General features: G+C 37.9%; 3 protein-coding genes across 3 annotated transcripts; 1 reads left to right on the top strand and 2 right to left on the bottom strand.

Moving 5' to 3' along the window:
* Positions 1 to 10,006: 10,006 nt before the first annotated feature.
* On the bottom strand, positions 10,007 to 11,473 carry LOC136812854 (uncharacterized). The gene has a single exon (XM_067069380.1). The coding sequence runs from the start codon at positions 11,471 to 11,473 to the stop codon at positions 10,007 to 10,009; it is 1,467 nt and encodes a 488-aa protein (XP_066925481.1).
* A 631-nt stretch (positions 11,474 to 12,104) lies between these two features.
* Positions 12,105 to 14,421, top strand: LOC136812853 (uncharacterized). Its single transcript, XM_067069379.1, has 4 exons — positions 12,105 to 12,840; positions 12,951 to 13,355; positions 13,540 to 13,772; positions 13,939 to 14,421. The coding sequence occupies exons 1-4, from the start codon at positions 12,105 to 12,107 to the stop codon at positions 14,419 to 14,421; spliced, it is 1,857 nt and encodes a 618-aa protein (XP_066925480.1).
* Positions 14,422 to 20,098: 5,677 nt separating this feature from the next.
* On the bottom strand, positions 20,099 to 27,214 carry LOC136812851 (uncharacterized). The gene is made up of 7 exons (XM_067069378.1): positions 26,879 to 27,214; positions 25,542 to 25,676; positions 24,856 to 25,033; positions 24,517 to 24,581; positions 24,255 to 24,265; positions 20,401 to 20,486; positions 20,099 to 20,164 (listed from the first exon to the last, which is right to left on the bottom strand). Exons 1-7 carry the CDS (start codon positions 27,106 to 27,108, stop codon positions 20,099 to 20,101), a joined length of 771 nt encoding a protein of 256 aa, XP_066925479.1. The 5' UTR covers positions 27,109 to 27,214.
* Positions 27,215 to 27,604: the final 390 nt, after the last annotated feature.

Genomic DNA, 27,604 nt, shown 5'->3' with positions numbered 1-27,604 from the left:
ACATCACCTTGCAATAAATCAAATGAATGCGTTCCTTGCAACCCATCGTCAACTGTCAAGTCAGCAGCTTGCAACCCTACCAGATATCGACCTGATTCACGTCAAGGTAGAGAAAGACCATCAACAAGACCTTATGCTAGAGATCGACCAACATCCAACAGCACATGTCACCAGAAATATCAAGATATTTGAAGAAGCCGAAAATTCTGGTAGTCAAATCACGTATCGTTGTGTTCATTGCAGAGACTGCAAAGAGTGCAAAATAAGTGAATCAATTGACTCAATCAGCTTGAAGGAAGAAGTGGAACAACACTTGATCAACCAATCCGTCTCAGTCGATTTGAAGAATTGCGTATCACATGCAAACTTACCACTCCTTCACAACCCAGAGACCAAGCTGGCCAACAACAAACATAAAGCACTGAAAGTCTACTTCCAACAATTGAGAAAGTTAGACAAAGAACCAACCGACAAAGCAGATGTCATAGCATCAGAAGCCAAACTCCAAGCAATGGGATACGTTGACTACGTAGAGAACCTCACACCACAACAACAACATATGCTATCCAATACTAAAGTACTCAATTTCATTCCGTGGAGAGCGGTATGGAAGCCAAACTCCATATCAACACCCTGCAGAATTGTATATGATGCATCGCAACCAACTGATTCAGGATACAGTCTGAACGACATCCTTGCGAAGGGAACAAACAACATGAACCGACTGGTTGAGATTCTCATACGATGGTCGCTACATTATACAGCTTCCCACACCGATATTAGGAAGATGTATAATTCAGTCCGTCTTCGCGAACATCATTGGTGCTTACAACGTTATATATGGGAAGAAAACCTTGACCAGAAAAAGATTCCAAAAGAAAAGGTAATTAAAACACTTATTTATGGCGTCAAATCTTCAGGGAACCAATCCGAGAGAGCCCTGAGGGAAACCGGACAACTGTCCTCACAAGATTACCCAGAAGTTGCTTCAATCATCATGAAAGATATCTATGTGGACGACTGTCTATCAGGAGAAAAATCAATGCAAATGGTAGCCTGGGAATCCAAGCTCATAATTTTAGAAAAAAACAAAAAATACCTCACCTCACAAAGTTCTAAAATTATAGAGCTTGGTGCAGGTAGATTAGTCTGACACACATAATCAACTTACCATAAAACTCCTCCACAATCTATAAAGACTTTCAAAGCTACTAAAAACCAAATAAAAACATCAGCCACATGTATTTAGACTTCCAGCCAACAGCCATTTTGTTTTGAAATGAATCTCTGTTTTCATTTTCATTTGTTTTCCTTTTTTCTGCAGAGTCAGCTTTTTCCATAAATTATGCGCGCGCATCGAAATAATAAAAATGCGCGCGAAAGTACTGCTAAGTAATACGCTGATAGCTGGCCAATCAGGCCGAACCTGCATTGCAGGGAAAAATCTCCCTGCAGGCGAGTTACCTGCGCCAAGCGTAAAACCAGCAGCAAAAATATCATAAACTAGACTGTGAAAAAAGTTTAACGCTTGGATTCCCAGGCTATGCAAATGGCTACTCAACGTGCCGACAAGTTAGAAATAGTTGTCAATCGTGGTGGTTTCTCACTTAAAGGAATCACTTTCTCACACCAAAAACCCAAACCAAACCTGACATCAGATGGAGAAAGCATTGGTGTTGCAGGCATGAAATGGTACCCAGAGGAAGATGTTGTCTCTCTTGATGTCAGCGAGCTCAATTTTGCCAAGAAGGTCAGAGGCAAAAAAACAGTCAAGATCAACAATGTACCAACCAAATTGACTCGAAGACATTGTGTCTCAAAAGTAGCTGAACTCTATAACATATCAGGAAAGATTACACCACTGACAGCCGCAATGAAACTTGATCTCCACCAACTTGTCGATCTTGGTATTGGATGGGACGATCGCATTCCAGACAATTTGAGACCAATATGGGATTCACATTTCAAAATGATGGAAGAAATCTCCTCAATTAAGTACAACCGTGCAATTGTACCAGAAGATGCTATTAACCTAAAAATCAATTCAATCGACACAGCAGATGCTTCAAAGAACATTGCTTGTGTAGCAATTTATGCACGTTTCAAGCAAAGATGTTGAAAGTTTTCATGCCAACTTGTTTTCGCACGTTCAAGACTCATTCCTGATGGAACCACTCAACCAAGAGGTGAACTCCTTGCAGCAACTCTTAACGCGCATACCGGAGAAGTTGTCAGATGAGCTTTTGTCACACACCTCAAATCCAGTTTAAAATTAACAGACAGTCAAATCACTCTCTTTTGGATCAACGGCATCGAAAAGCAACTCAAGCCATGGGTCCGAACTCGAGTTACTGAAATCCATCGATTCACAGAACTATCATCTTGGAAATTTGTCACATCATAAAACATGATCGCAGACATAGGCACAAGACGTGGCACAACCATCTCTGACGTATCTGCAAACTCAACTTGGTTCAAAGGGTTTGAATGGATGTGCGATCCAGAAGATACCTTTCCACGAATCTGTCGATCAAGTCAAGCTCACAAATGAAGAACTCAAATCTGCAAAGAAAGAGCAGATACTCACAATCATCGATCCAATCAACATCCAACCATCCATTCACTTGTCATCAATCAGTCAACGGTCAGAATTTTCAGAATACCGTATCAATCCAATAAAGTATGGTCGGAAGAGATCACTTAAAATCATGAGCACAGCCTATCAATTCATCTCTCACTTCAAATTTCGAAAGAAAAGATTGTCACGTTTCGCTTCACAGCCAATTGAAGAATCAGCACATAAATACTTCTTTACAAAGGCTACAGAAGAAGTACAAGCCTTCTCACCAAAAAGGAAGTATGAAAGAATTTCAACCATGAAGAATGGCATTCTATACTATACTGGCAGAATTCTACCCACAAACAATATAACAGCAACCGGAAAACTCACTAGCATTATGCTCGATCTCACCACAACTTCATTCGTTGTCCCATTGGTGGATAGGCACTCTCCAATAGCCTTCAGCATTGTCAATCATATCCATTGGAATCACCCAGTTGCCAAGCATGCTGGTGTCGAAACTGTCCTTCGTTATGTACTTCAAATTGTATACATCATTGATAGTCGGGACCTTGTTAAGCTCATTCGAAGGGGCTGTGAAAGGTGTCGGTACATTGCCAAAAAAACGATCAATGTGGAAATGGGACCGATATCAAATCACAATTTGAACATCGCCCCTCCATTTTTTTCGACTCAGGTGGATTTGTGTGGACCATTCACATCTTACTCAAACTTTCACAAACGCACTACAATTAAAATATTCATGGTAATCTTTTGCTGCACAACTACATCCGCCACCAAGATAAAAATCATGGATGATTATAGCACGCCCGCATTCATCTTATCATTTACACGATTCGCCAGTGAAGTTGGATACCCAAAGTACTTACTACCTGACGAAGGAAGCCAACTTGTCAAGGGATGCGGAACCCTCAAATTATCGTTTCGAGATATCCAAAATCGTCTTTTTCAAGATGTTCTCGTTGAATTTGAAACCTGTCCTGTATCCGGCCATCACATGCACGGCAAGGTGGAACGGAAAATTCAGGAAATCAAGAAGTCCCTTGAAATCAACTTCGATAAGTATCGTTTCTCCGTGCTCCAATGGGAAACCGTCGCCAGCCAGCTGTCTAACACTATCAATGATGCGCCATTGGCTCTCCGTGGACATACAGAATTTGAAGTATCTGACATCCTGACCCCTAACAGACTTTTGTTAGGACGCAACAATGACAGAAGTCCAACTTTTCCAGTCGAAGTCACAACTAAACCCGACAAATTTCTCAAGCAAAATCAGGAGCTTTTCAATGCCTGGTTTGAAGTATGGTTAACAGTTCACGTACCAAAACTCATGCATCAACCCAAATGGTTTGACAACTCATTCAATCTGAAAGTTGTAGATATCGTTTTATTCAAGAAACAAGAAAACCTGCTTTGCAATACCTACCAATACGGGAAAATAAAGAACATTGAGACAAGCAAGGATGGTCGCATTCGCAGAGTTGAAGTCCAATACCGGAACGAAACCGAAAACTTCGATCGTACCACCTACAGAGCAGCGCGTGGCTTGGTAATGATTCATCCTGTAGATGAGTTGGATTTGTACAATGAGTTGATCTTAAATGATATTGACGACAATTGAAATTTTGCATATGCCGGCCGGGCAGTGTAAACTGAGAAACTCGTGAAATACAAAATTTCATGTTTGTGTTCTTCTTGGCTTTATTTTAATATATTCAAAATCTACAAAAATATACAAATTTAAGTTTTCCTTGTTTTTCAGTGTCTTTCTGTTTTTTGTCACATGTTGACAGAGCTTTCTTTAAGGGTCTAGACACATTTTGGAAGTTTTCTTGCATGTCCACTTTGTTCTGGTCCTTGTCCTTTGTTTTGTTCTGCATTTTACATACAATTCAATTTTAGAATAATTTATATAATTTATGCACAAAAAATAGTTGATTTATTCATAATTTATTACATATCCACTTTGTTTTTTATAATTTTTGTCCACTTTGCTTTTTGACACAAAACCAGCACTTTGCTTTTTGTCATCAGTTGTCAACTAGCTTTTGAGGAGTTAACATCACTCTCAACTTCAACTGAACTCAACTGAACTCAATTCAAGATGGCTTCCAGTTAACTCTTAAGCTAAGTTGGGAACATCAATCAGTATATTCAATTCAAATCAAATCTCAATTCAAGCTCTCAAGCAAACTTCATTCAAGCTCTTCATTTTGTCTAGGATTCTCACCACTACATTTCCTGGCATGCTGGTAAATAGACTTATATTTTACATTTTTCCTTCAACTTAGACTTATACTTTCAATCAATATCAATTTTCTTTGTACATTGCTGCTAGAACTTAGATTTTTCACAAAGTAGGCGTGTCAAATTTGACTTTTTTTTTTGTTCAAGTTATTTATTTTTTCTTTTGAATTCTTAATGAATTAAAGAGCTTGCAAAGAAATTGGTGCACACCTTTATAACACATGTTGCACTGTACCAGCTTGACTCTCTTGTCATTTGGCTTCAACAATATTCTTTGCTAGGCGTTCTTTGCCGTTCACTATGTTGCGAAGTGCCATCAACCTATTGTATTTTATAGTGGCCTTTATCGGCCAGATGCCTGTCTCTGCTAGAACTCCCCAGCTGGGTGTTATTGGGAGTCCAAGAAATATTTTGATGTTGGAGGTGTGTATGGACTCCGCAGTTTATGACTCCTGCTATCTTTCCTACTCTCTGTTCTATCTCCTGGAGTTGTCTTGAGAAGTTGCCTTTTTGATTGAGCAAGGTTTCTAGATATTTGTATTCTTGGCATTCCCTCACCGTCCCTTCTCTCAGTTCAAAAGACAGCTCTTCCTCATTTTTTTTCTTCCCTATGCGTAGTATTTTTGTCTTTGAGGTCGAGAAGGTGAATTTATTTGTCTCCTCCATCTCCTTGAGTGTTTTCAATGTGTTCTCTGCTGCCAGTTTAGAGCCTGCACCAGCAATGTCATCTACGTAAGCTAGCGCATTTACTCGTAGCCCTGGTGCCATTAATGCTACTATACCGGGGCCAACTTTATTCACATTCATTGTTGATGCACAGCAAAGTTGTGGTCCCAAAACTGTTCCTTGCTTCACAATCTCCCCTATCTCTATCTCCTTTGTGGAACCAACTGGGGTGTCAATGCTGATTTGGTATTTCTTGGCATTAAAATACAAAATTAAATCAAAACATAAATGGTAGAGTAGAGCTGCGAGCAGAGCTGCGTAGTTGTATTTTAATGACCAGCCAGGTCTTTCATTTGAGGGCTATGCATGTTAGCCTCGACTGATGCAAGTTACCCAATCTCAAGGTACATACTGGTTGCTATTTTCGTCATTGAAGATTTTGTCAATATTTATTCGATAACGGAATCATTTTGATTTGGCTTGATTGATTCCATCATCGCTTGTTGACTCTCGAGAGATTCTTGTTCATTGGAGCTTGATCATTATCAATTAGAATAATACCAATTTATATTTGTACGATAAAGTGATAACAAAAGCATGATTGATGACTTTAGCCCAAAAGACAACTTAAATGATAAAAGTACCTATATGTTACTTTTGATGCTAGCTCAAATATATTTTCAAACAAGATAACGTAAGTGGTCCTAAATCTGACAGCCCTGCCTAAATCCGATGGGGTCTTTCAAAGATACAAACTAAAATAAAAACAAACCTTTCGCTGTGACGCAATGAAGATATCAAAGTGTCAACTAAACTGAGAGATTTGATACCCTGAACCAATTGAGCCAAATAACAACATTTGCTTCTTATATGAAACATAATTTGTTATTACAAAATTGTTAACGTTATAAACACGAGCAACGAATCAGAATAATAGAGGTAATTATTTTTAGAACTCACACTCTTTTGATCACATTAATCTTGACATTATAGTCATCTTGTTAGATGTCGGATTGAAGACCACTCACGGTACCTTTCACAAAAAAGTATTTTTGATAATGTACTGGCGAATCAACTTATATTTTCATAAACACTTTGACGTGAGATTGTAGATAACGCTTGTTATTATTACCGCAAAATAAATAGTAATGGCATTACTTTAATATACTGTACTTATATTAATTATAGAAGTTGTTGAATTTTATTCTGCAACGCAAGGTTGTTGAAAAAATTAGTTTGGACTGGTTTGGATTGATTTTATAAATGAAACATTGGGAACATCTTTTTGCCGAACACAAAATATCGCAAAAATAGACTCACAAAAAGACAAAATTTCATCACGCAAAAAATCTCACTAGTCATGATAAGTTACTGGAAATTATTTCTAGGCTGCTGATTTCTTTTCAGAAAATTGATACTACATTTGAAGTGAATAATATATATCATAAAGAGGTAGCACATTTTGAGAGATTGTATAGGTTCTAATGGCTGAAAAGCTCAAGATCATCTTTCAAACTACGCACTATTTTCTTTTAAATTTTGAAGAGACATGTATAATATATTTTTTGAACTGTTGATAAATTTGTCTTTGTAAAAGTTTAATGGAGAGCTAAGTAATTGTTTCAAAAAGTCATAAAAAGATGGGATAAAAGTCATTCAGCCATTGCACAAGAAACATGTGTGTTCTTTTTTGTCACTTGCACTCTTTTTTTATAAGAACCAGTAATTTTTTTTAAAGGTTTGGCTGTCCTTTTTTGCACTTTGAGCCTGAAATTGTTTTTGAATTGCTCAAAACCCGGCGTATTTAATTTTTGAGCCTCGTATTATTCTTATAAAATCCTTATAAAAAAGAAAGATTAAAAACCGTTTTGCCAAGTTTAAAACCATCCGTCCCGACTTTGTTAAAAAGCTCGCTGGTTTATCAAATTAAATGTCCACGCTGCAGTGCGTGCTATGTCGGTTATACACGCCGACATCTTATCAGCAGAGTTAAGGAACACGGACAACCGAGAAAACCGGTGGCAAGACACATGGATGCTTGCAACCACACCCTAGATATGGATGACGTCAGTATTTTAGCACGTAGCACTCGTACAAAAAACGTCGAGGCTCACTTATTGACTCTTGAAGCTCTTTTTATTGCACAATTAAAGCCTTCAATTAACACGAGAGACGAATACAAAAGTCATTAATTGGCCATCAAACTATTTTTATTTTTTTATTTTTGTCACTTGAGAATTAGCTCTCATTTAATTAGGTTTCTAGGTTTTTTTCAATCGAATTTTTTCAATCAATTTTTTTTTTCTCTTTACAGTAGGTTATGTGTAGTTGTAGTGTGAGATGTATATGATGTTTTTACTCGAGATTTTAATCTTGTTTTTATTCTAATTTTTAGCCTGCTGATGATCTTAAAAATGATCGAAATATATTGCAAAAAATTAACATCAAAAGGATTGTTGGTTCCTCTTTATGAGATAAAAAATAAAGAGTTGGGTTGGAAAACATAATCAATAAAAGTTGTTTGTGTCGAAATTTCTTCGCTTTGCGAAAACGGAACGGTCGTTCCGCAACCCCTTTTATGTTAATATACTTGTACTTGCTCTAAAGATATGTCAAAAAAGAATAATGTTAAAATGCAATAAAGTATTACAAGACACAAAAAAATCACAAGTTTCACCCCCCACTCTTTAGCTTTTCTTTTCATACACACTTTACACACACAAAGTCTGTTCTCACTCATTTTTTTGAGTTCTCTCTCTTGAAAAAAGAGAAAAAAACATGCAAAAATCATTCAAAAAGGAGTCAAAACTAAATAGTTTGTTTTAAACACAAGTGGCCGAAAAGGGGGGAGAGCTGAAAGGCACACAGAATATCTACATGGTATTTTCAGTTCTTGAAATAAACAGTGAAAACGGCACAGACAAAATATGTACAGGAACTAGAATAAAATAAAAATGAGTACACAGCTAAGCTTAAAAGGACAAATCACAAACATATGAAATAATACAGCATAAAAATACAAACTAATAACAAAAACACGAGTAAATACTGAAATATAAACTGACATTGACAAAAAAGGGCATCACTAAAACCATATACGCTGATCATAAAAAAGAAAAAAAAGAAGCTTCCCAAAAGATGCTGGGGAGGGTGGTGGAGCAAAAATACAGCAGTCAGCACTAGGCAAATGAAGAACTGAAAAAGGTCCATGTAGAAGAACTGAGGCCTTAAATACGCATGAAAGTGAGGCTGTCCCAAGAGTCCGGATATATATCAAAACAAACCATTTGCATCTAAACTCTGATATACAAACATATATCAGAACCTTAATCACAAGTGGTCGAAAAGGGGGGAGAGCAGAAAGGCACACAGAATATCTACATGGTATTTTCAGTTCTTGAAATAAACAGTGAAAACGGCACAGACAAAATATGTACAGGAACTAGAATAAAATAAAAATGTCCAAATCCAATGTGAAGGTAGGTGTTAGGTTAAAGTTGAAATATGTGAAGAAATAGAACGCTGGGCATGCAAACGCTGCGACAAGGGCATGTGTAAGTAAAGATACATCGCATCGGACTTCCAATCACCCATGATTGCAATAGAGTCAAGAGGGACACCAGCCTCTAATGCAAAGGTGGCCCCACCACGTCTGAATGAGTGTGACCCATATTGACGGTGTGAAAGCCCAGAACGAGACAGGTGAGCCTGAAGGATGCGCATGAAATCCCGGTAGATAAAAATCCTATTCGACCCAAGATGAGAATCTCTCCAACAAAAGGCTTGATCAGATGGGAGTGCCCCAGGGGTGAGGGAGAAGGCACGAGAAACAGCCGAAACAGGACAAAGGTGGGAAGAGGGTATGGCCACCAGCGGTATAGTAAGAGTACGCTGACCGAACTGGTCCGAAGATGGTCTTACTCCATCTCACCTTGATGTGAACCCCTGAACCCACAAAAGTGAAGTCAGACCTGGTGAGAAAGGTGACCGGGGAATATTCCCTCTGGGAACCGGCAAAAGGTGTCTCTTCCGGAAAAGCCCAAAGAAGGAAACAAGACACAAAGCCCAAAAAGAAGCCTGCTTGCTATCCAGAAGGTTGAGCTGGGAGTGAATGAAGGAAAGGATATCCACTGTGGTGGGGAGCTTGGGAACGGGAGGGATACCCTTGGAACGCTTGATACCCTTGAGTACAGAGGAAAGGAACCAGTTGTCAAGAAGAGGGTTCGGGAAACCCATCTCACGGTACAGCAGACCAACAAAATTCAAATAAACACAAACAGACTGCGGCAACAGGAACCTAGCAAGGTAGGCAGCATACATGCAGATGTGAATGCAGTCAGCCGGAGCTGTTTGAATGTCAAGCATATGACAAAACTGAAGATAGACCCTATGGTGCGTACGGTAGGCCTTGCGGGTATTGACAGCATAGGTGGCTTCACGATAGAACTGCACATCTGCCAGCAGTGAAGACGCAAAGTCTAAAAGGCAGAGTGAAAGCATGAGCCAGACCCATTACAAACCAAGAAGAAACAAGAAACAGTTCTCAGACATGTGCCAGACAATGTCATCAGATAAAGCAAACTGATAAAAGTGGTCACAAAGATACTGGAGAAAAGCCGCAAGATGTTTGTGTTCGTGCAATCGAGAGACATAATCAGCAACAACATTCAGGACCCTCGGGACATGGAAAACTTTGAGGCGAAAGTTATATGTGGCAGAACACCAGAACAGACGCCTGAGGTAAGTCATCATGAGCGGGTTTCGAGATGATCCTTTGTTTAGCATACCCACTGCAGCCGTGTTGTCACAGTAAATATGGACTACCTTATTACACAAGTAAGGAGCCCATCGTTCTAAGGCAAACACAATGCAAAGAGCCTCCTTGTAATTGATGTGCAAACCTGCTAAAGCAGGGGCATCAATTAACAAGTTGGAATAAAACCAGTCGTTCTCAAACACTGCTCCAATACCTATCTTGCAGGCATGTCTTGTGTGGATGGTAGTCACAGGCCGCATGTCATGGAATGAGCACTGACCGTTAAAAACGTCAAGAAAATCCAGCCACCAAGATATGTCCTTAAAAAATTCCTCACTGAGCAGACACTTGGATGACTGCTTTTGCAAGGAACCCATAAGGTCCAAGATCCGACGCAAGAAGGTCCTGCCGCCATAAATGACTTTGCAGGCCCAACTGAGACGGCCAGCCAGCTGTTGTAACTGTCTTTTAGATGCACGAGCTTGGGACTGAAAAGACATCAGGACGTCTCTCAGGTCACCTAGCTTTCTGGCAGGAAGTGCGAGAGTCAATATTGTAGTATTAATCTCAACACCAAGAAACACAAGTTTCTGGCAAGGTGAAACAAGCTTAGAAGGACTGATAGTGAAACCTAGGGATATCAGGAGTGAGTGAAGGGTATCAAAAGCAGCTTGGCATTCCTGCCGAGTCCGACCAATGACCAGGAAATCATCAAGATATACAATGATCAAAGGAAAGCCTCTTCTCTGCATCATGCGCCGAACACTCTGGGTCAAACGATGAAATATACCAGGTGCGCTGCGTGCTCCAAAAGGGAGACGTGTGTCTTTTAGATACGTGTAGTGCTCATCCCCACTAAATTTCCACTTCAAACCAAGAGCAGCATGGTTAGCAGGGTGGACAGGGACAGATCTGTACGCGTGTCTCAAATCTATCTTGGCGATAAAGAAATTTTCCCCTATCAACCGACAGGCGTCATCTAGGGTCTGAAAAGATTGTTTCTCAATATCAATATAAGAACTGACACCCAAACCGTGGGGCATCGAACAGTCGTGGATCAAACGGAGATCCTCTGAATCAGGCTTTGGAACTGCTCCAAGTGCACTGATAATAACAGGTTTTTCATTCGCTGAAATATAATTTCCAGCCGAGAGTTCCTCCAAAATAGTAGCTTCAACTTTTTCTTTGGAACCCGGGCCAACTGCAGAATTGTAGTTGTCCATCTCCGCAGGGCTGATTGTCGCATCTGCTGGGAGCAATTGAAACTCATTGACCACCCCGTCAAATAGAAATTGACGGTCTGGATCATTCAGGAGTTCTTTGTCCCAAACTGCAGAGTCAAGCGGAGATGGAGCAGGTTTAATGAAAAGGAGTCATTGAGAGCCACCCTCGCCCACAGTATGAAGGAAACCTTGGGTGAGATTTTCCGCAAACCTGTGAACAAACCTTTCGGTTACAAGCATGAGCAAACTTGCAAGGAGACTTCTGACATCCTTTCCGAGAATTGAACATGCGACAAATCTCCAAACCGGAGAAGAGATGAGACATGATGGCTGGACCCTTATTGTTACTCGCAAGGCCAGACAAAAAAGACGAATCACTCTTGGCTGTGGAAGTATCATTGCCCAGCCCAAGTCCACGAGGTAGCTTCGCAGCCCAGCGAGGCATAAGAACTGTTGATATTTTTATTATGTTTTTAGCTATTATTTGTCTTATTTGCTTTTTGTTCCGTATTTTATTATGCCATTTTCCATAATGGTAGATTAGCTACGCATAACGTTTTTACTATCGAATATACTAGTTTTTCTAGCATAAAGCTGACAGTCTCAATTGTCTTTTCTATCTGCCTCCATCATGACAAGCTCAACAGGTTATGGGCCCAGTGCGAACAATCTTTGGCAGAACATTGCTTTCGATGGAGATGAAAGAAAATTTGAGCTGTGGGAGGTGAAGTTCTTAGGATACATGAACATTCGTAAACTGAAACATGTTTTCGTTTCTGAAGATGAAATTACAGCTGAGAAAAACGAATTAGCTTTCTCTGAACTCATCCAATTCTTAGACGAACGTTCCATTTCACTTATTATGAGAGATGCAAGAGACAATGGTAGACTTGCATTCAAAATCCTCAAGGAACATTATGCTGCTTCAGGCAAACCGAGGATAATAACTTTGTACACTCAGTTAACCTCTTTGATCAAACGAAACAATGAATCAATCACTGACTACATCTTACGAGCTGAGTCAGCTGCAAATGCCCTACGTACCGCCAAGGAAACCGTGAGTGATGGCCTTCTTGTGGCCATGGTTGTAAAAGGACTCCCAGATCAATACAAATCCTTTATAGCCGTTACTACCCAATCAGAGGACGTAGTGCAAGATTTTCAAAAATTCAAACAAGCCCTCAAGAACTTAGAGGATACAGAACAGACTCGTAACAAACGTCCTGACTCAACTGAAGGTGATAATATCATGAAGACAGACTCCTATCGTACCAAGAAACTCACATGCTTTAATTGTGGTGCTGCTGGCCACAAATCAACCGACTGTCGCAAACCCAAAAAGCAAAATACGACAAACCGTATTGCTCGTACCACAAAACTAATTCCCATTCGAACGAGACATGTCGAAAACAAAAACAACAACACACAGCTAAAACCGTTTCGGACATATCAGAAGGACATTCATTTGTATTCACAGTTGAGGATAGCAACAAACTGCTTTTAAAAACTTCATCAGACAAATTTCTAGTTGATTGTGATGCAACCACCCACATTGTGAACACAGACTCAAACTTTATTGACATTGATACAACTTTCAAACCAGACCAACATTTCATCGAACTTGCTGATGGTTCCAGATCTAACAACCTAGCAAAGAAAAAAGGAACAGTGTCAATTTCTTTATTATCTTCCACTGGAAAAGTCGTTAATGCAAAATTAGACAATGTATTGTATGTACCTTCATTTCCACAATGCATTTTCTCAGTCCAAGCAGCAACAAAGAAAGGAACAAAATTGAACTTTGAAGGTGATCATGCTGAACTTATTACCACTGATGGTACCACATTCCCGATCGAGCAACATGGTCGATTGTACTACCTCTGTAAGACATCAATATCCGATACCAGAACTGAATCGCTCAAGACATGGCACAAACTTCTAGGTCATTGCAACCTTTCAGACGTCAAAAAGCTAGAAGGAGTCGCCCAAGGAGATACCGATCGTCTACGTAGTGACAATGGCACTCCCCCATATATCATATATCATATATCATATATATATATCAGCTGAATTCAAAGCACTTTTGTTAAAGTACAATATCAAACATGAATTGACATCACCCTACTCGCCACACCAAAATGGGACAGCAGAACGAAACTGGAGAACACTTTTCGAGATGGCAAGATCTTTGTTAATCGAAGCCAACCTACCAAAGTCACTATGGACTTACGCTGTCCTAACCGCCACACATATTCGAAACCGTTGCTATGTGCAAAGATTGAAAACTACACTGTACAGCGTAATCACTGGAAGGAAACCCGACATCTCGAAGATGCATCTATTCGGAAGTGTTTGCTACCCTCTCATCCATGACCCAAAGAAACTAGACCTTCGATGCAAAAAGGGTTATGGTTATTTTGTTGGGTACGATCGTGACAGCCCATCATACCTCGTCTATCACCCAGACAAACGCGACTCGACTCGTAAAGTTCACCGATAAGTTTGAAACTAAACCGGAATCAGATGTACTCTTGCCTCCAACTGAACCTGAGGAGCAAGAAGTTAAGACAGAGACAGAACCATCCAAGCCAGTAGTCAGTCCAGAGCAACGTAAAAGCTATCCATTGAGGAGCCGTCAACAACAAATGAAAGATGCAGACGTGAAAGAGGACAGCGATTCCATCAACCACATTGATTTTTGCTACCTGGTGAATGCCCCGCTTACTTACCAGGAAGCCATGACCAGCTCAGATTCGCAAAAATGGGCAGCCGCAATGGACGATGAAATTAAATCGTTACAACTCAACAACACCTACACGTTAACCGAACCGCCTGAGAACAAATCAATTGTTGGTGGAAAATGGGTTTATCACAATCAGAAATCCAGACTCTCCAATCTACAAAGCCAGATTCGTTGCCAAGGGATATTCTCAGATCCAAGGGATTGATTATACCGAAACGTTCTCTCCGACAGCCCGCATGGAATCAGTCCGTACCATAATGCAAATTGCCATACAGAACGATCTAGTACTCCATCAAATGGATGTCAAGAGTGCTTACCTTCACGCTCCAATCAATGAGGACGTATATGTTACTCCACCGGAAGGATATGAACCCGTCAATAAAGTGTGGAAGTTGAACAAGTCGCTTTAGGGATTAAAACAGAGCGGTCGTAATTGGCACACTCTTGTACACGATTATCTCATTAACGAACTATCCTTCAAGCAATCATCAGCAGACCCATGCATCTATTTTCAACAGGGTGGAACCGTCATCCTACTCGTTTGGGTAGACGACATTCTCATCAAAATTTAAGATGAAAGACCTCGGACAACTATCTACCTTCCTCGGTATCAACTTCAAACAGACAGAGGAATTCAACACCATGTCGCAATCACATTACCTTGAAGCTGTTTTAAAAACTTTTAATCTATTGGACTGTAAACCCCAATCTACACCGAAAATCGCAGTTCAACCTTCGAATCCATGCATTCTGCGTCTTCAACTGATGACCGTCGTAGTATCACTGGTTATCACATTAGCCTCACTGAACATGGTCCACCAATCAGTTGGAAATCCAAGAAGCAAACCTCCGTTGCACTATCGACTTGTGAAGCCGAATACGTTTCGTTGTCAATCACATGTCAAGAAACCATCTATCTTGCTCGTCTTCTAAATGAACTGACTGAGCACGATTTACAACCAACCATCATCAAGAACGACAATCAAGAAGCATTGTCATTGTTTAAGAACCCTGTTAAACATTCTAAATCGAAACACATTGATATTCGTTACCACTTTATTCGAGAAGTCTATTCGAATGGAAATGTAGTTATTGATTATGCACCATCTGATGACAATGTTGCAGATGTCTTCACCAAACCACCAAAAAGACATCTCCTAGTCAAATTCGGACAATTTCTTTTCGGACAGTAAACAAAAATGAAAGTAATCCTCAAGAGGGAGTATTGATATTTTTATTATGTTTTTAGCTATCATTTGTCTTATTTGCTTTTTGTTCCGAATTTTATTATGTCATTTTCCATAATGGTAGATTAGCTACGCATAACGTTTTTACTATCGAATATACTAGTTTTTCTAGCATAAAGCTGACAGTCTCAATTGTCTTTTCTATCTGCCTCCATCATGACAAGCTCAACAAGAACAACCTCATGTAGGTGACTATAATACAATAATGACCGGTTAGTGAGGGCTGTACTGAGAAATATTGCCCGAGGTCAAGTAACGACCGAGCTTGCGAGGTTGTTGCGTTGACCGAGGGCAATATTTTCAGTACAGCCCGAAAAAAGCCGGTCATTATTGTATTTGTTAACCGTTTCCTTAAGCTTCGATTGATTTTAAGCGCTTTATCCAGGAAAAATAGCGAAATAAAGCGGAAAAAACAAGCGTGTTTTGCGTGTCACGTATCGACGAAGTTATCCGATGTCGCCTAACCGAGTTTTACAACTTCGGAAATATTTGACGAAGTTATCCGACGTGACTTAACCGAGTTTTCCATCTTCGGAAATATTTGACAAAGTTATCCGATGTCGCCTAACCAAGTTTTACAACTTCAGAAATATTTGGTGAAGTTATCCGACGTGACTTAACCGAGTTTTCCATCTTCGGAAATATTTGAATTGAGTTTCCCGATGTCGTTTAACTTTAAGTTTCCGGGTTTTTCCGTAGATGTAAGATAACCGGAGTTATCCGATTTTGGGGAACATTACGGATAAAATACTCTATTTCGCCGGAAAACTTATGATATTTTCTGATATTAGGAGTTTTCCTCAGTTCTAATAACTTTTCAAGCTAATGATAGCGGAGTACGGATATCTTTGTTTTAAAGGTATAAATTTGCAGTGAAAATGACCAATAGAAAAACTAATCTTCACGTGACCATATTTAATTTGGATTACTGTCGGCTCTCTTGATTAGGCAATTTTATGCGGAAAAGAAAGTTTACTAAAGTATGTAAGATGAGTTTTTTCACACAATGTAACACGAGAAACGTTTGAATATTATGTCATTTTTAGATATATCTTTAGTTGATCTTATTTTAAAAAAGTTGTAAATATTAGTTATATACATTTAATTTAATTTATAGAAGTGTATTTCTCAGGTCTATTGACCTCTATGAAACAATCTTACATCTTTACAATTTATAGATTTTATCTTTCCATTCGTTTGTCAATTCTAGTTTGAATTTCCCTACGGACGGTGCATTTACAACATTGGTTGCCAAACTGTTCCAAGTATCAATGCTTCTATAGTAAAGTGAATTCGTTTGGTATCCTCTAATGCCGTCTTCAGCGAAATTCCTCTTTAATTCGAGATTGTGCTTACGTTGAGGTCGATTTCGAAGAACGAGTTTCTGACATAGGGAAGATTTATCATAGACATTAAGATGTTTATATACTTCCACCATGTCCCCGATTTTACGCCGGATCTTGAGGCTGGGTAGGTTCATGACTTGTAAACGTTCTTCATATGAATGGTTTCTATAACCACCGACAAGTCTTGTGGCCCTACGTTGGACACTTTCAATTGCATCAGAGTGTTTGATCAGTCGTGGAGACCAAACAGCTTGCGCGTACTCAAGGTGAGGTCTCACAAATGCAATGAAAAGTGTGCGGAGCATCTCGGGAGAAAGGAAGTCGAAGCTTCTATTAATCAATCCAACGATCGAGTTAGCCTTCTTGATCTTGGTGTAGATGTGTTCTTCGAAATTCAATTCACTATCAATAATCACTCCAAGATCCTTCTCTTGATCAACATGTTCTAGGACAGAGCCAGCGATCTCGTAAGGATGTGCATGTTGAATGTTCCAGAATTTCCCTAGTGACAGCACGTGGCACTTGTCAGGATGGAATTTCAACAACCAGTCACCAGACCACTTTTCCATTGCCTCGATATCGTGCTGAAGTCTAATTGCATCTTCAGCGTTATTTATTTCTTCAACAAGCTTTGTGTCATCGGCAAAGAGAAACATTTCTGAGTTGGTAACTTCAGCTAGATCATTGATGTAAATAACGAAAAGGAGTGGACCTAAGACACTTCCTTGTGGTACACCACTTTGCACCTGGCATTTCTTAGATAACTTTCCATTGACCTTCACATATTGGTAACGATCGGACAAAAATGCTTTCATCCAACCAAGTACCCTTCCTCTGATACCATACGCTTCGAGTTTTCTTAGTAATCTGAAATGTGGAACGGTGTCAAATGCCTTTGCGAAGTCGAAATAGATTACGTCAACAACCTTATCATTGGATATCGAGTCTGCACATTTGTCTAAGTAGTGAAGTAGTTGTGTCACTGTCGATCGTTTACCCATGAACCCATGTTGTTTGGTTGATAACAATTTCTCATTCGTGAGGTGTTCCATTATTTGTTTCTTTAGGATTCTTTCCATTACTCTACACGCAACTGATGTTAAACTAATGGGCCTGTAATTTTCTGCAAGGTTCTTTTTTCCTTTCTTGTAGATCGGGGACACATGTGCAGTCTTCCAATCATCAGGTAGTTTACTTTCTACGAAGGACTTGGCCATGATAGTATGTAAAGGACCGGCTATGTAAAAGGCCAGCTTTTTCAGCATGACTGGGTGAATCTCATCAGGTCCTAGCGATTTATTAGGATTCAAATCTTTCAGTTCCTTTTTGATCATGTCGATTGTTAGATCGAATGCTACATATGTGTCTGTTCGTGATGGAAACTCAGGTAGTGATCCAGCAGGTTCATTCGTAAAAACACTGCAAAACTGATCCTGTAGGATGTCAGCTTTATTCTCATCAGTAAAACGAAGTGATGATTTATCATTTGGATCAAGGAGAAGAGGGGAAATTCCCGTTTTGGTCTTCATTGAGTTCCGGATATGCTTCCAAAACTTCTTAGGGCTTCTTTTTGCTTGACCACAAATTCGTTCTTCTAGTGTTCTTCTTTCTCGTCTGATCTTTCCTGTAACCTTGTTTCGCGCAGTAGCGTAAATAGCTCTATTTCTCTGTTCCGAAGTTGTACCTATTGATCTTATCCATTTGCGATGAAGGCGACGTTTTTCTTTTAAGCTTTGTTGAATATCTTGATCGATTGCAAAACTTCCCTTTTTTCCGTAGGCATGTTTCCCCTTCGTACGAGGAACGTACCGATTCCTAAGCTCGAATAATTTATCTCGCAACATCTTCCAGCAATCATTTACGTTTGCATTTTCTGCTTTTTGATGGAAACCTGTAACCCAGTCAGAGTTCTCAAGATGTCCTTTCATTGCTTCAAAATCTGCCTTATTGTAGTTATAGTTTTCAATAATGCATTCTGTTTCAAGGTAACATTCGAACGTAAATGATAGAACACTGTGATCACTTTTATGAAGTGGTGAAAGATAGGTTATGTTGCTAACCTGGCTTTCTTCATTTGTCAGAATCAGGTCAATAATTGATGGCGTATCGGTACCTCTAGCTCTTGTTGGTTCATCGACGTGTTGGTAAAAGAAGGAGTCTCTTAAAGCTTCGAGAAATTGTTCGTTTTCCTTCGTGTCATCGTGAGGAGTTGACCAGTTTTCCCAATTGATATCTTTATAGTTGAAGTCACCGACGATACACTTATGACTGTATTTCTTATTCATTGCTATTTCCTTCAGAAGAAGATTAAGTGCTGTATTGTTTTTTGCTGATGTTAGCGTGTTGGTTGGACTTCGATACATACATCCAAAAAGCAAAGAATCCGCTCCTTTGAGTTTGATTTCCAGTAAGCCACCTCCTGAAATTCACTATTGGGTGTCACTTCGACTACATTTTTGATCGATTTATGTGTCAAAACGATGATTCCACGTCCAACATTATTTAAGGCATTTGTTTCGTAGGGTTCGGAATAGCCTTCAATGTGGTAGTCTTGTATGAGACGTTCTTTTTTCGAATGTTTCGGTTTTTACTTCACAAATTGCAATGATATCGGGTTGTTCTTTTGAAATCACTTCATTTAGTTCTTTTCTCTTTATTTTAGTTAGTTGGTCTGCATTAGTATATAGTATGTTAAGGTTTTTTCGTTTGTTAGTTTGTTCGTCTTTCTTCTTTGTTACGTCTTTTTTTCGTGTTTGGTTTATTGCCGATCTTTGGCGTTTATCTTCTTTACACCGAATCCGTTTTTTGCAAAACCCCGCACTCTCCAGACTCCATCTTTTTCGGTTTGATTTCGTGCCTTAGCATCTTCTGCCGCCTCTTTGTACTTGTACATTGTGTTATTGTTAAAATATAATAATGATTTGATGTTATAAATATTAGTTAAATATACATTGTGTTCTTGTTAAAATATAATAATGATTTGATGTTATAAATATTAGTTATATACAAAAGAAATACATGTGTTAATCCATGCTGTTAAATAAAAAATTTTACGAGGCAGTCTCTTCGATTGGCTGCGTGGTAAATTTTCCGACGGCTCTCGCGTCGACGGTGGACCATCCACACGATACAATAATTTGCCACTCCGCTCCGGCTCGATCCGTTTTAAAAGATTTTCAAACTTTTCACTGCGCCAGGTAAGTTTTCGACGGGTGAGATTTTTTATGCTTTTGTCGTCGACGTCCGAATCCTCGTCCGTGATGACATCTCCAGATATGGAATTTATCATCTACTTTTCTTCTTCGTCGAGGTCGTCAAAGAAAGCGGCAGCCAACTTTTGTCGACGTATTGCCTCCTAGTTATGAAAAAAAAAAAAAAATACGTAAGTAATTGACCCGTTAAAATGTTTACCCAAAGAGGACAGCTACATGGCAGACTGAGCGTTGCTTTTGACTGCATTAATTCACTTTCTACACTTTGGAGTAATATACTTGGGAAAATGAAAATAATCACCTTGGTATGCAATTAAAAATTAGGGAATGTTATATTAATGTTTAACTTATTTCGTCTACCATATCGTCGATTTTTCACAATTTTGAGTTTCAATTCTTCTTCTGTGAGGGTTTCTTTCTCCTTGATGCCTCTCTTTAGATTATTGAAGTAGCGATTGCACGACTCTAAAGGAAAAGATACCATATTTTGAAACAAATGAAGGTTTTCTTTTGGTCACCAATGGCTTAAATGTAGAATAGTTTTTGTTTACTTTCTATCCACTTTATCTAAGTGCCAAAAGAAAATTTCCTAGTAAAACTAAAACAATTTAAGTTCTTACTATTTACAACTTTCATTGGATAATCGTTGAACGGGAGTATCTCATCAATGATTTTCTTTGTAAAACGTACGTTCTCACCGGTGTAGCGGATTATTTTAACTCCCTGTAAATGTTGACCCTCCCAGTTAATATAAAATAGGAAATAATGACTCCCCTAGAGTAGAAATTTCCTAGGAAATATTGACTCCCTTAGTAAATAATGACTCCCCTTAAAAAAGCTGAGGGAGTCAAGATAAACTAGTTTATCATGACCCCCCCCCCCCAAAGTAGTCATTGTTTGTTCACACTACTTTACTATATATATCCATACATAAGGGCCCTTTAGCATTCGTATTTGAATGTCTTTGCAAGATATTCTTCCTTCGCCTTTCTAATAGATCTTCCAGGTATCATTTTAAGGTCCTTAAAGAAAAACTTTTGTACGTTCCTTTGTTTTATAGCCGTGTGATCTGTTTGTTACAGTTTTTACCAAAGTTGTCTTTTTATTTATACAGTACGCCCAGGAGAAATTAGTCCTCTGTTTTAAAAGTGCCATAGCCTTCGATAGAAAAATTAATTTTTCATAAATTTTATACCGTTAGAAAGGAAATCTTCCCCTCCATTCAAAAGTACAAAGACTTTGCTCAAAAAAGATTTCTAAAACTTAAAAATCAAGTTTTTAACTAAACAATTTTAACGATAAATTAACTTGACTTATCAAAAGAAAACTTTTATAAGCTTTTAGTTTTAGATTTTTTTTAAATCAGGCAAAAACTTTTACATTGCGATTTTTATACCATTGTAATCCTCGTAAAATTCCGCATCGAACCATGTAAATTTTTTCATACACTGCACGAAATAAGGAGTTTACGCAGTTCCGTTTACCTCAGTAAACCCGAGCGCAAACCTTTGTAAACATAATGTTTACAACGGGTTTACACTCTGCGTAAATACGAGGTTTCAGTTCTGTTTTAAATGTCTAAAAGTGAACTCCCTGCTTTGCGTAAATTAGATGTTTACAAACGAGTCAATATGAAGTTTCTGCATTTGTAAATGCGATCTTTACAAACAGTTGTAAATTTGGAGTTTACTGATTTGTAAATACGATGTTTACAATGTAAAAATTATTTTTCTGTCAGTGCGCATATGTGATATTTACAGTGCAGTAAGTTGAGTTTTACGCATCCTTTAAAACAGGTGAAACTGTATTCGCGAGATGCGAAGACACATGCAGTGGACACGAGATGATCTCGGAAGACCTCCCACAAGACGCCTGGCCAGGCGTCTCGAAGACTTCTGACAGACGTACTGAAATGAAAGACCTATCAGACGTCCCTGAGATGTCTTTCTGGATGTCTGTTTGACGGATATTTGAGTGCGAAATGACGTTGAGTCTAGTCGATTAGACGTTCTGTTTTATTTATTCAAATGACTTAGTTTAAACTATCAAAAATTACAAAAATATTTCAAGGTCTTACAACCCAAAATTATCTCAGTTACTAATTAAAATTGTGTACCAAATTTTTTTTTGGTTAAGTTTGACTAAGTTTTTTAATGTTCCAATAGTTTATTGAAAGTTTTTTACTATTGTAAATGTTTTCTACCAGTTAAAAATGACAGGTCACGACAGCAAAGTGTTCAACCAATTGATTTCCAATGCAGTATTTCAACCACCTTGATAAAAGTTTTCGAATAATCAAAAATTAAGTCAATTCGTAGAATTCATCCATTCGCAAATAAGTTTGTAAATTCATTTGATCTTTTAGTTTTGTCTTATTTCTCATTGAAAGTCAATCCAACATCATGTTTCGAAGACCGCTTCCTCGAAGGTTTGCTTTTGTGATTCCAGGCATTGTGATTTTCCTTGAAGTTATGATGATGCAAGATTATATTCTGTTTTGTAATTCATTTCAACTCCATCAATATTTATCTAAAAAAAGAAAATACATAAGAATATTAAAAAAGATACAAAAAATCAAAATCAGTTTTCTATGAAAATTTTAAGTTCTAGCAGCACACACTTCTTCAAACACAAAAACAAAAATCTCACAAAATTTGATAAGTTTTTCAGAGAGAGAGAAGAAAAAGCTTTTATTCAAATTCTTCATTTTGATTGGTTAAAAAGTTGAGAGACGTTTAACAGCATGAAATTCCGAAGATTCCAGAGCCTTTTTAGAAATAATTTTGATGGACATTTTTATATCAAAAATCTTCTTTTTTGATTATACAAACGATTTCATAGATATCAAATTGAAGCAACCTACCTTTAAATGTTGATGCATACTTTTCACACCCCGTTGGCTTCGTCACTTATTTTGTTTACTAGGAACCGCTACACAATCTTTTATGTTGAACTTTTTCACAAGTGGGTGTTTTTCACACATTTCATAATAGCAGCGCGCGTCTTTTTAACATCATTAAAATACAAAACAAAAGCAAATTATGCCGCAATGAAGGTGTTATTGCGAAAGTTTAGTTTTCTAAAATATAGATTGCGCAGAAGTGATATTTCTGCATTCGTAAACTTCACATCAAGTTTACACTTGCGAAGATAGAAGATTTACGCTGCGTAAACCTTTTGTAAATATCAACTTTACAAAAATGATAAAATGCGTAAACGTCTTATTTCATGCAGTGATAATAGCACAATTATTTAAAACTCTTTATTTATTAGCACAATACATGAAAAGGTTATAAGCATAATTTCTTATGTAAAATGATAGATAGACAAAAGATTTAATTGATGATTACGGAGCCACTGAACTGTAGCATTGCTTAAATCTTCGATTTTCCTTTATGCTGTGAAGCTTTTTTTGAAAAGTTATATTTTTGGAAAGCCTGATAAATGCTCCATCTCACTGTGGAAGAATTTTCAAAATTGGCCAAAAATTCGAAAAGCTATACCACTTCAAAGACGGAGGACTAATTTTTTATGGACGTACTGTATTTAACTTTCATCACATTGGGATTACTGTAAATATTTCTTCTAAAAGATCACTGTGACAAGCGCATTCTCTCGTTGATTTCTATTGTCCCCTGTTTTTTAGATTTTAAACCTCTTGAGAATTGCTTTAAGATGCTAAATTTTGCTAATTCGTTACTTTTCTCGTTCAAGGCTATGAAATAAGAATTTTTTGCAGAGCTGATTTTCGTCGTTGACACCCACCGAAATTCTTTCATTCTTCAAGGGACTTTAGGAATTTTCAGAATGTATGGTATTCCGCAGAACAGATTTTTCACGTAATTGTCGGTAGACACGAAGTTTAAACGTTTATTCCTCATTCGGTTTCTCGCCAGTATTTTGTAACACGATCTTACAAAGAGGGAAGTATACAGTATACAAATTTTGAGCCAAATCTAAAAATTCTTGAAGAAAATGCTTCCCTCAGATGGAGTATTTCTCTTACGGGGGTCTGTAGAGTTAGGCCTGGATAGCCAAATGAATTTTTAAATAATTTTGTCATAGATAATAGAGGGGAGTCATTTTAAACCAAAGGGGGTCAAGATTTCCTAGGAAATAGCAACTCTAGGGAGTCTTCATTTACTAGTTTATTTTGAGGTGGGGAGTCACTATTTACTAGTTTATTATGACTGGGGAGTCATTATTTAGGGGAGTTAATTTTTTTTGTCACACCGGCATCAAATCTGTAAAAGGAAGATTAATCTAATTATTATTTCATTAAAAAAACTTAATCTACTGGCCTCAACCAAAAGGCGGAAATGAGACAACATTATTTTAAACGATGTACAGAGCCAGAAGAAAATAATTATCAAAAATTAGTGAGCAGCATAAGCAGAGTTTTTTGTTGAAAATTGCCTCATGTCACACTAGTTTTGGACTTAAGATTCTAACCCTGCTTGGGTTTAGAAATAATGACAATATGAAAAATAAATACCGTAGATTGAAGTTCCATTCATCTTCTTCCCCCATTTTGGCCTTGACTGCTTTACGCACCTTGTCCTACAAAAATTAGGAAACTAGATTTAAAACTAACAGAAGACTACATATTTTGTATTTATTTCATTATTTTTTGTTTTATATTTTCCATTAAAAACCAAACATTACTGAAAGTTGAACGAATTGTGCCCCTTGGTAAGTTATGGCAGATTTTTGGGAAAAGTCCAACAAAGGGCAATTGCTTTAAACAACCCTGACATAGTGGGAAAGAATGCCTTTGAAGAAGATCAGCTAAGACTAGTGAGGGTTAAGCATAGGCACAATAAAATTGATTTACAGAAAGATCAGGAGGTATTGTAGCATCACTTCCTTGAGCTTCACCAGGAATAGTTGCCATCTGCTCGAGGTCATCCATTCGCTTTTGAAAAGCTTGAATGATTACATCGTGATCTTTTATTATCTTCTCCAGCACAGTGAACCTTGCATCATTCTTTTCATGATTATTCTTCACAGTTCTGAAAGAGTAAGAGCAAAAAATTATCAGGAAAAGGGTACACAAAGTAAACTTGTTTCATGCAAGATAGCGGGATCTAAATGAACAGTTCTAAGATTAGGCTTTTTTGTTCAGGACCTTTGTTTATAACATATGGCTTAGTTTTGGTATGGACTTCTAAAAGTGCAAAATGATGACGAAAAAAACGAAAGCGCAAAGAATAAAGAACCCAGTCTCAGATTGTTATTCTATTGATTATGATTACAGAATTGAACAATTGGAAAAAAAGTGTAGAAATTATCTCCCTTATTAAAATTTCTAACTTTATTTAGGAACAATGAGCGAACGATAGTGAAGGTAAATATTGCTTGACATTCAAAAAAGGGAAAGGGTTCTACATCCTAAACGTCAATATCATGTTCACCGTGGCAACATAAGTATGGATGTCATCCCTAAAAGAATTTACCAATAGTGCTTGCAAAATTACCAATGAAATGGAAAGAGCCTATACCAAGAAAGTAAAATAATACCTTAGCAGGTTTGCATATTTACTGGAAGACTTTGACTTTGGGGTACTTTTCGTTGTTGCACTACCACCTCTCGTATTTATATGATCAGTAGACAGTTGGAGAATTTCTTCAATCTCACGATCTTCAACTTCAAGGCTGAAAGTATAAGAATAGTATCATGTGATTTGGAAGTAAAACATTATCAGTATAATGTCCTTGCTGGACTGTCAAAGCTGATGGAAATTAATCTAATGTTTATCGTAAGGACAGTCAAAAACCTGCCACACAAATTTGTCATTATTTGAGATTTTTTGAAAAGTTGTCATCATTTTCCTTCGTCCTACACGAGAAAGAATATTTAATTTGCAGTACAATATTTTTGAGCTACGACTGTTCAAAACAAGGCAACAATCAATAATATGTTCTGTTTGCGTCACCCAACAGACTCACCTTCAAAACATAAATCCTGAGTCGGAAAAATGTCGGTATAATTTTTCATAGCCAAGCACCTCTTTGAATCATCATTCGCTATAAGTTTTTGTTTACTGAACCCACATTGAGTCCTGTTCAAGATTTTTATTCACCCTTATTGAAAATTTTAAGTCGAAATTCAGCGACGCAATGGGGCCGATACCCTGAGGGCTGAAAATAAGGTCCGCTTTTAAGGTTAACATGTGCGCGCACATTTCAAAAATGGCTGCAAAAGATTTTGTTGATTGCCGACAATATATCGGGATTTACTAAATGTTAAAAACCCAACGAAATATACTACCGACCAACCGACTGGATTTGAAGATGTTTTATGGACGCCGAACAGAACATAATTTTGATGATCGCCCAAACGGCCTGTGGCGTTTTAAACTTAATGGAGGAACGGCCCTGTTATATTCGCTAATATATTGTGCAGTCAATTTTGCAATATTAGGGAGATAAGATTGTTTAATTTTAGACAGAAAGAAAAAGATTTATATTATTCAACCTCATATCGGAAGGTCAATCTTACGGTAAACTTGAAATCCAATTCCTTCAAAACCCCAGATTTTTTTAACTATTTTTGCTTTGTCGCCTTGGAAAGTAAAGCCTTTGGGAATGTTGAGCGGTTCTACGGTAATGTGCATTTTGAAGTTAAGAACAACTCAAAAGTAAACTTTCCACCCTAACATTTCAACGTTCTACCTAGAGCTTTTTTGCAAACATTCTTGGCAGTAAGACTACTTTGTTCAAATATGCAAGATTTGGCCTAATTTTGCTTCTATTTTTGGAGACAAGTACTGGACTCAAAATAATAAATACATCTTTTCTTGAAAAAGAATTATCTTCAGTCAACCCAAATTGGAAAACTAGAAAGCTTAACATACCTTTCACCCATGTTTTCGGCGTTTTCTTCCTGAAATTCCTTTGGATCATAAGTTTGATTATTGTGGACTGGCATCAAAACCTTTGCCCTTTTAATAGAAGGCGAGGAAGCCATGTTTTGAGCGGCAAATAAACGGTCAGGGTTCATCCGAGTGTTTGAATTTCGTCCTGGTGGCTTGTTTCTCATTGCTGTGGATAGTCTTGATTTCTTGACAGTAAGTTTTGACGACATTTAAATAATTTTTACTTTTCCAATAACAAATATCACACAGCTTCGATCGAGTCAAAACTGAAAAGAACGTAAATTGAAAAAACGTGGTTTTGGAGAAACAAATCACCCAGGTTTCACTATGGAATACACGTTTGATAATAAGTACGGTGTTGAAAATTCTTAGTAAGTGTGCGCTTTGTTATCAAAGTTTTACGGAAGCCGGTTATATCAATTTGTCCAACCTTCCCACAATTCCCACAATCAACTTGATTGGCCGAAATGTGAAATTATGATGTAATTTAACGAAAATTATCCAATCAACGATCAGAAAGCGGTCGGAACGTTTTTGCAGTTGGCGCGAGTGAAAACAAAGACCTCGAGTCAATACTACATGTTGCCATGTTGCTGGTTGATTGAATCGGGTGCTCAACAACATTAGTAATTTACTTTAAAGCTTGCAGAGATTTTGTGGTTTTGGTTGGCGTCTTTTGATATGAAAGACCAAAGAAAATACTGT

The sequence above is a fragment of the Clytia hemisphaerica genome, unplaced genomic scaffold (assembly GCF_902728285.1).
Source record: "Clytia hemisphaerica strain Z4C2 unplaced genomic scaffold, Clytia hemisphaerica genome assembly, whole genome shotgun sequence".
In the NCBI taxonomy this organism is placed as follows: domain Eukaryota; kingdom Metazoa; phylum Cnidaria; class Hydrozoa; order Leptothecata; family Clytiidae; genus Clytia; species Clytia hemisphaerica.
Note: the sequence above shows the minus strand (reverse complement) of the source record. Positions and strands in the feature narration are given on the sequence as shown.

Excerpts from the sequence above, each read along its gene's own strand:
- LOC136812854 (XM_067069380.1), bottom strand. The coding sequence starts at position 11,473 with ATGGACAACTACAATTCTGCAGTTGGCCCGGGTTCCAAAGAAAAAGTT.
- LOC136812853 (XM_067069379.1), top strand. The coding sequence starts at position 12,105 with ATGACAAGCTCAACAGGTTATGGGCCCAGTGCGAACAATCTTTGGCAG. Across the intron at positions 12,841-12,950 it reads TACGACAAACCGTATTGCTC|TTGAGGATAGCAACAAACTG; the intron begins GTACCACAAAAC and ends TTGTATTCACAG. Across the intron at positions 13,356-13,539 it reads TGGTCGATTGTACTACCTCT|CTGAATTCAAAGCACTTTTG; the intron begins GTAAGACATCAA and ends TATATATATCAG.
- LOC136812851 (XM_067069378.1), bottom strand. The coding sequence starts at position 27,108 with ATGTCGTCAAAACTTACTGTCAAGAAATCAAGACTATCCACAGCAATG. Across the intron at positions 25,034-25,541 it reads AAATATGCAAACCTGCTAAG|AACTGTGAAGAATAATCATG; the intron begins GTATTATTTTAC and ends TTACTCTTTCAG. Across the intron at positions 24,582-24,855 it reads CAATACCTCCTGATCTTTCT|GACAAGGTGCGTAAAGCAGT; the intron begins GTAAATCAATTT and ends TAATTTTTGTAG.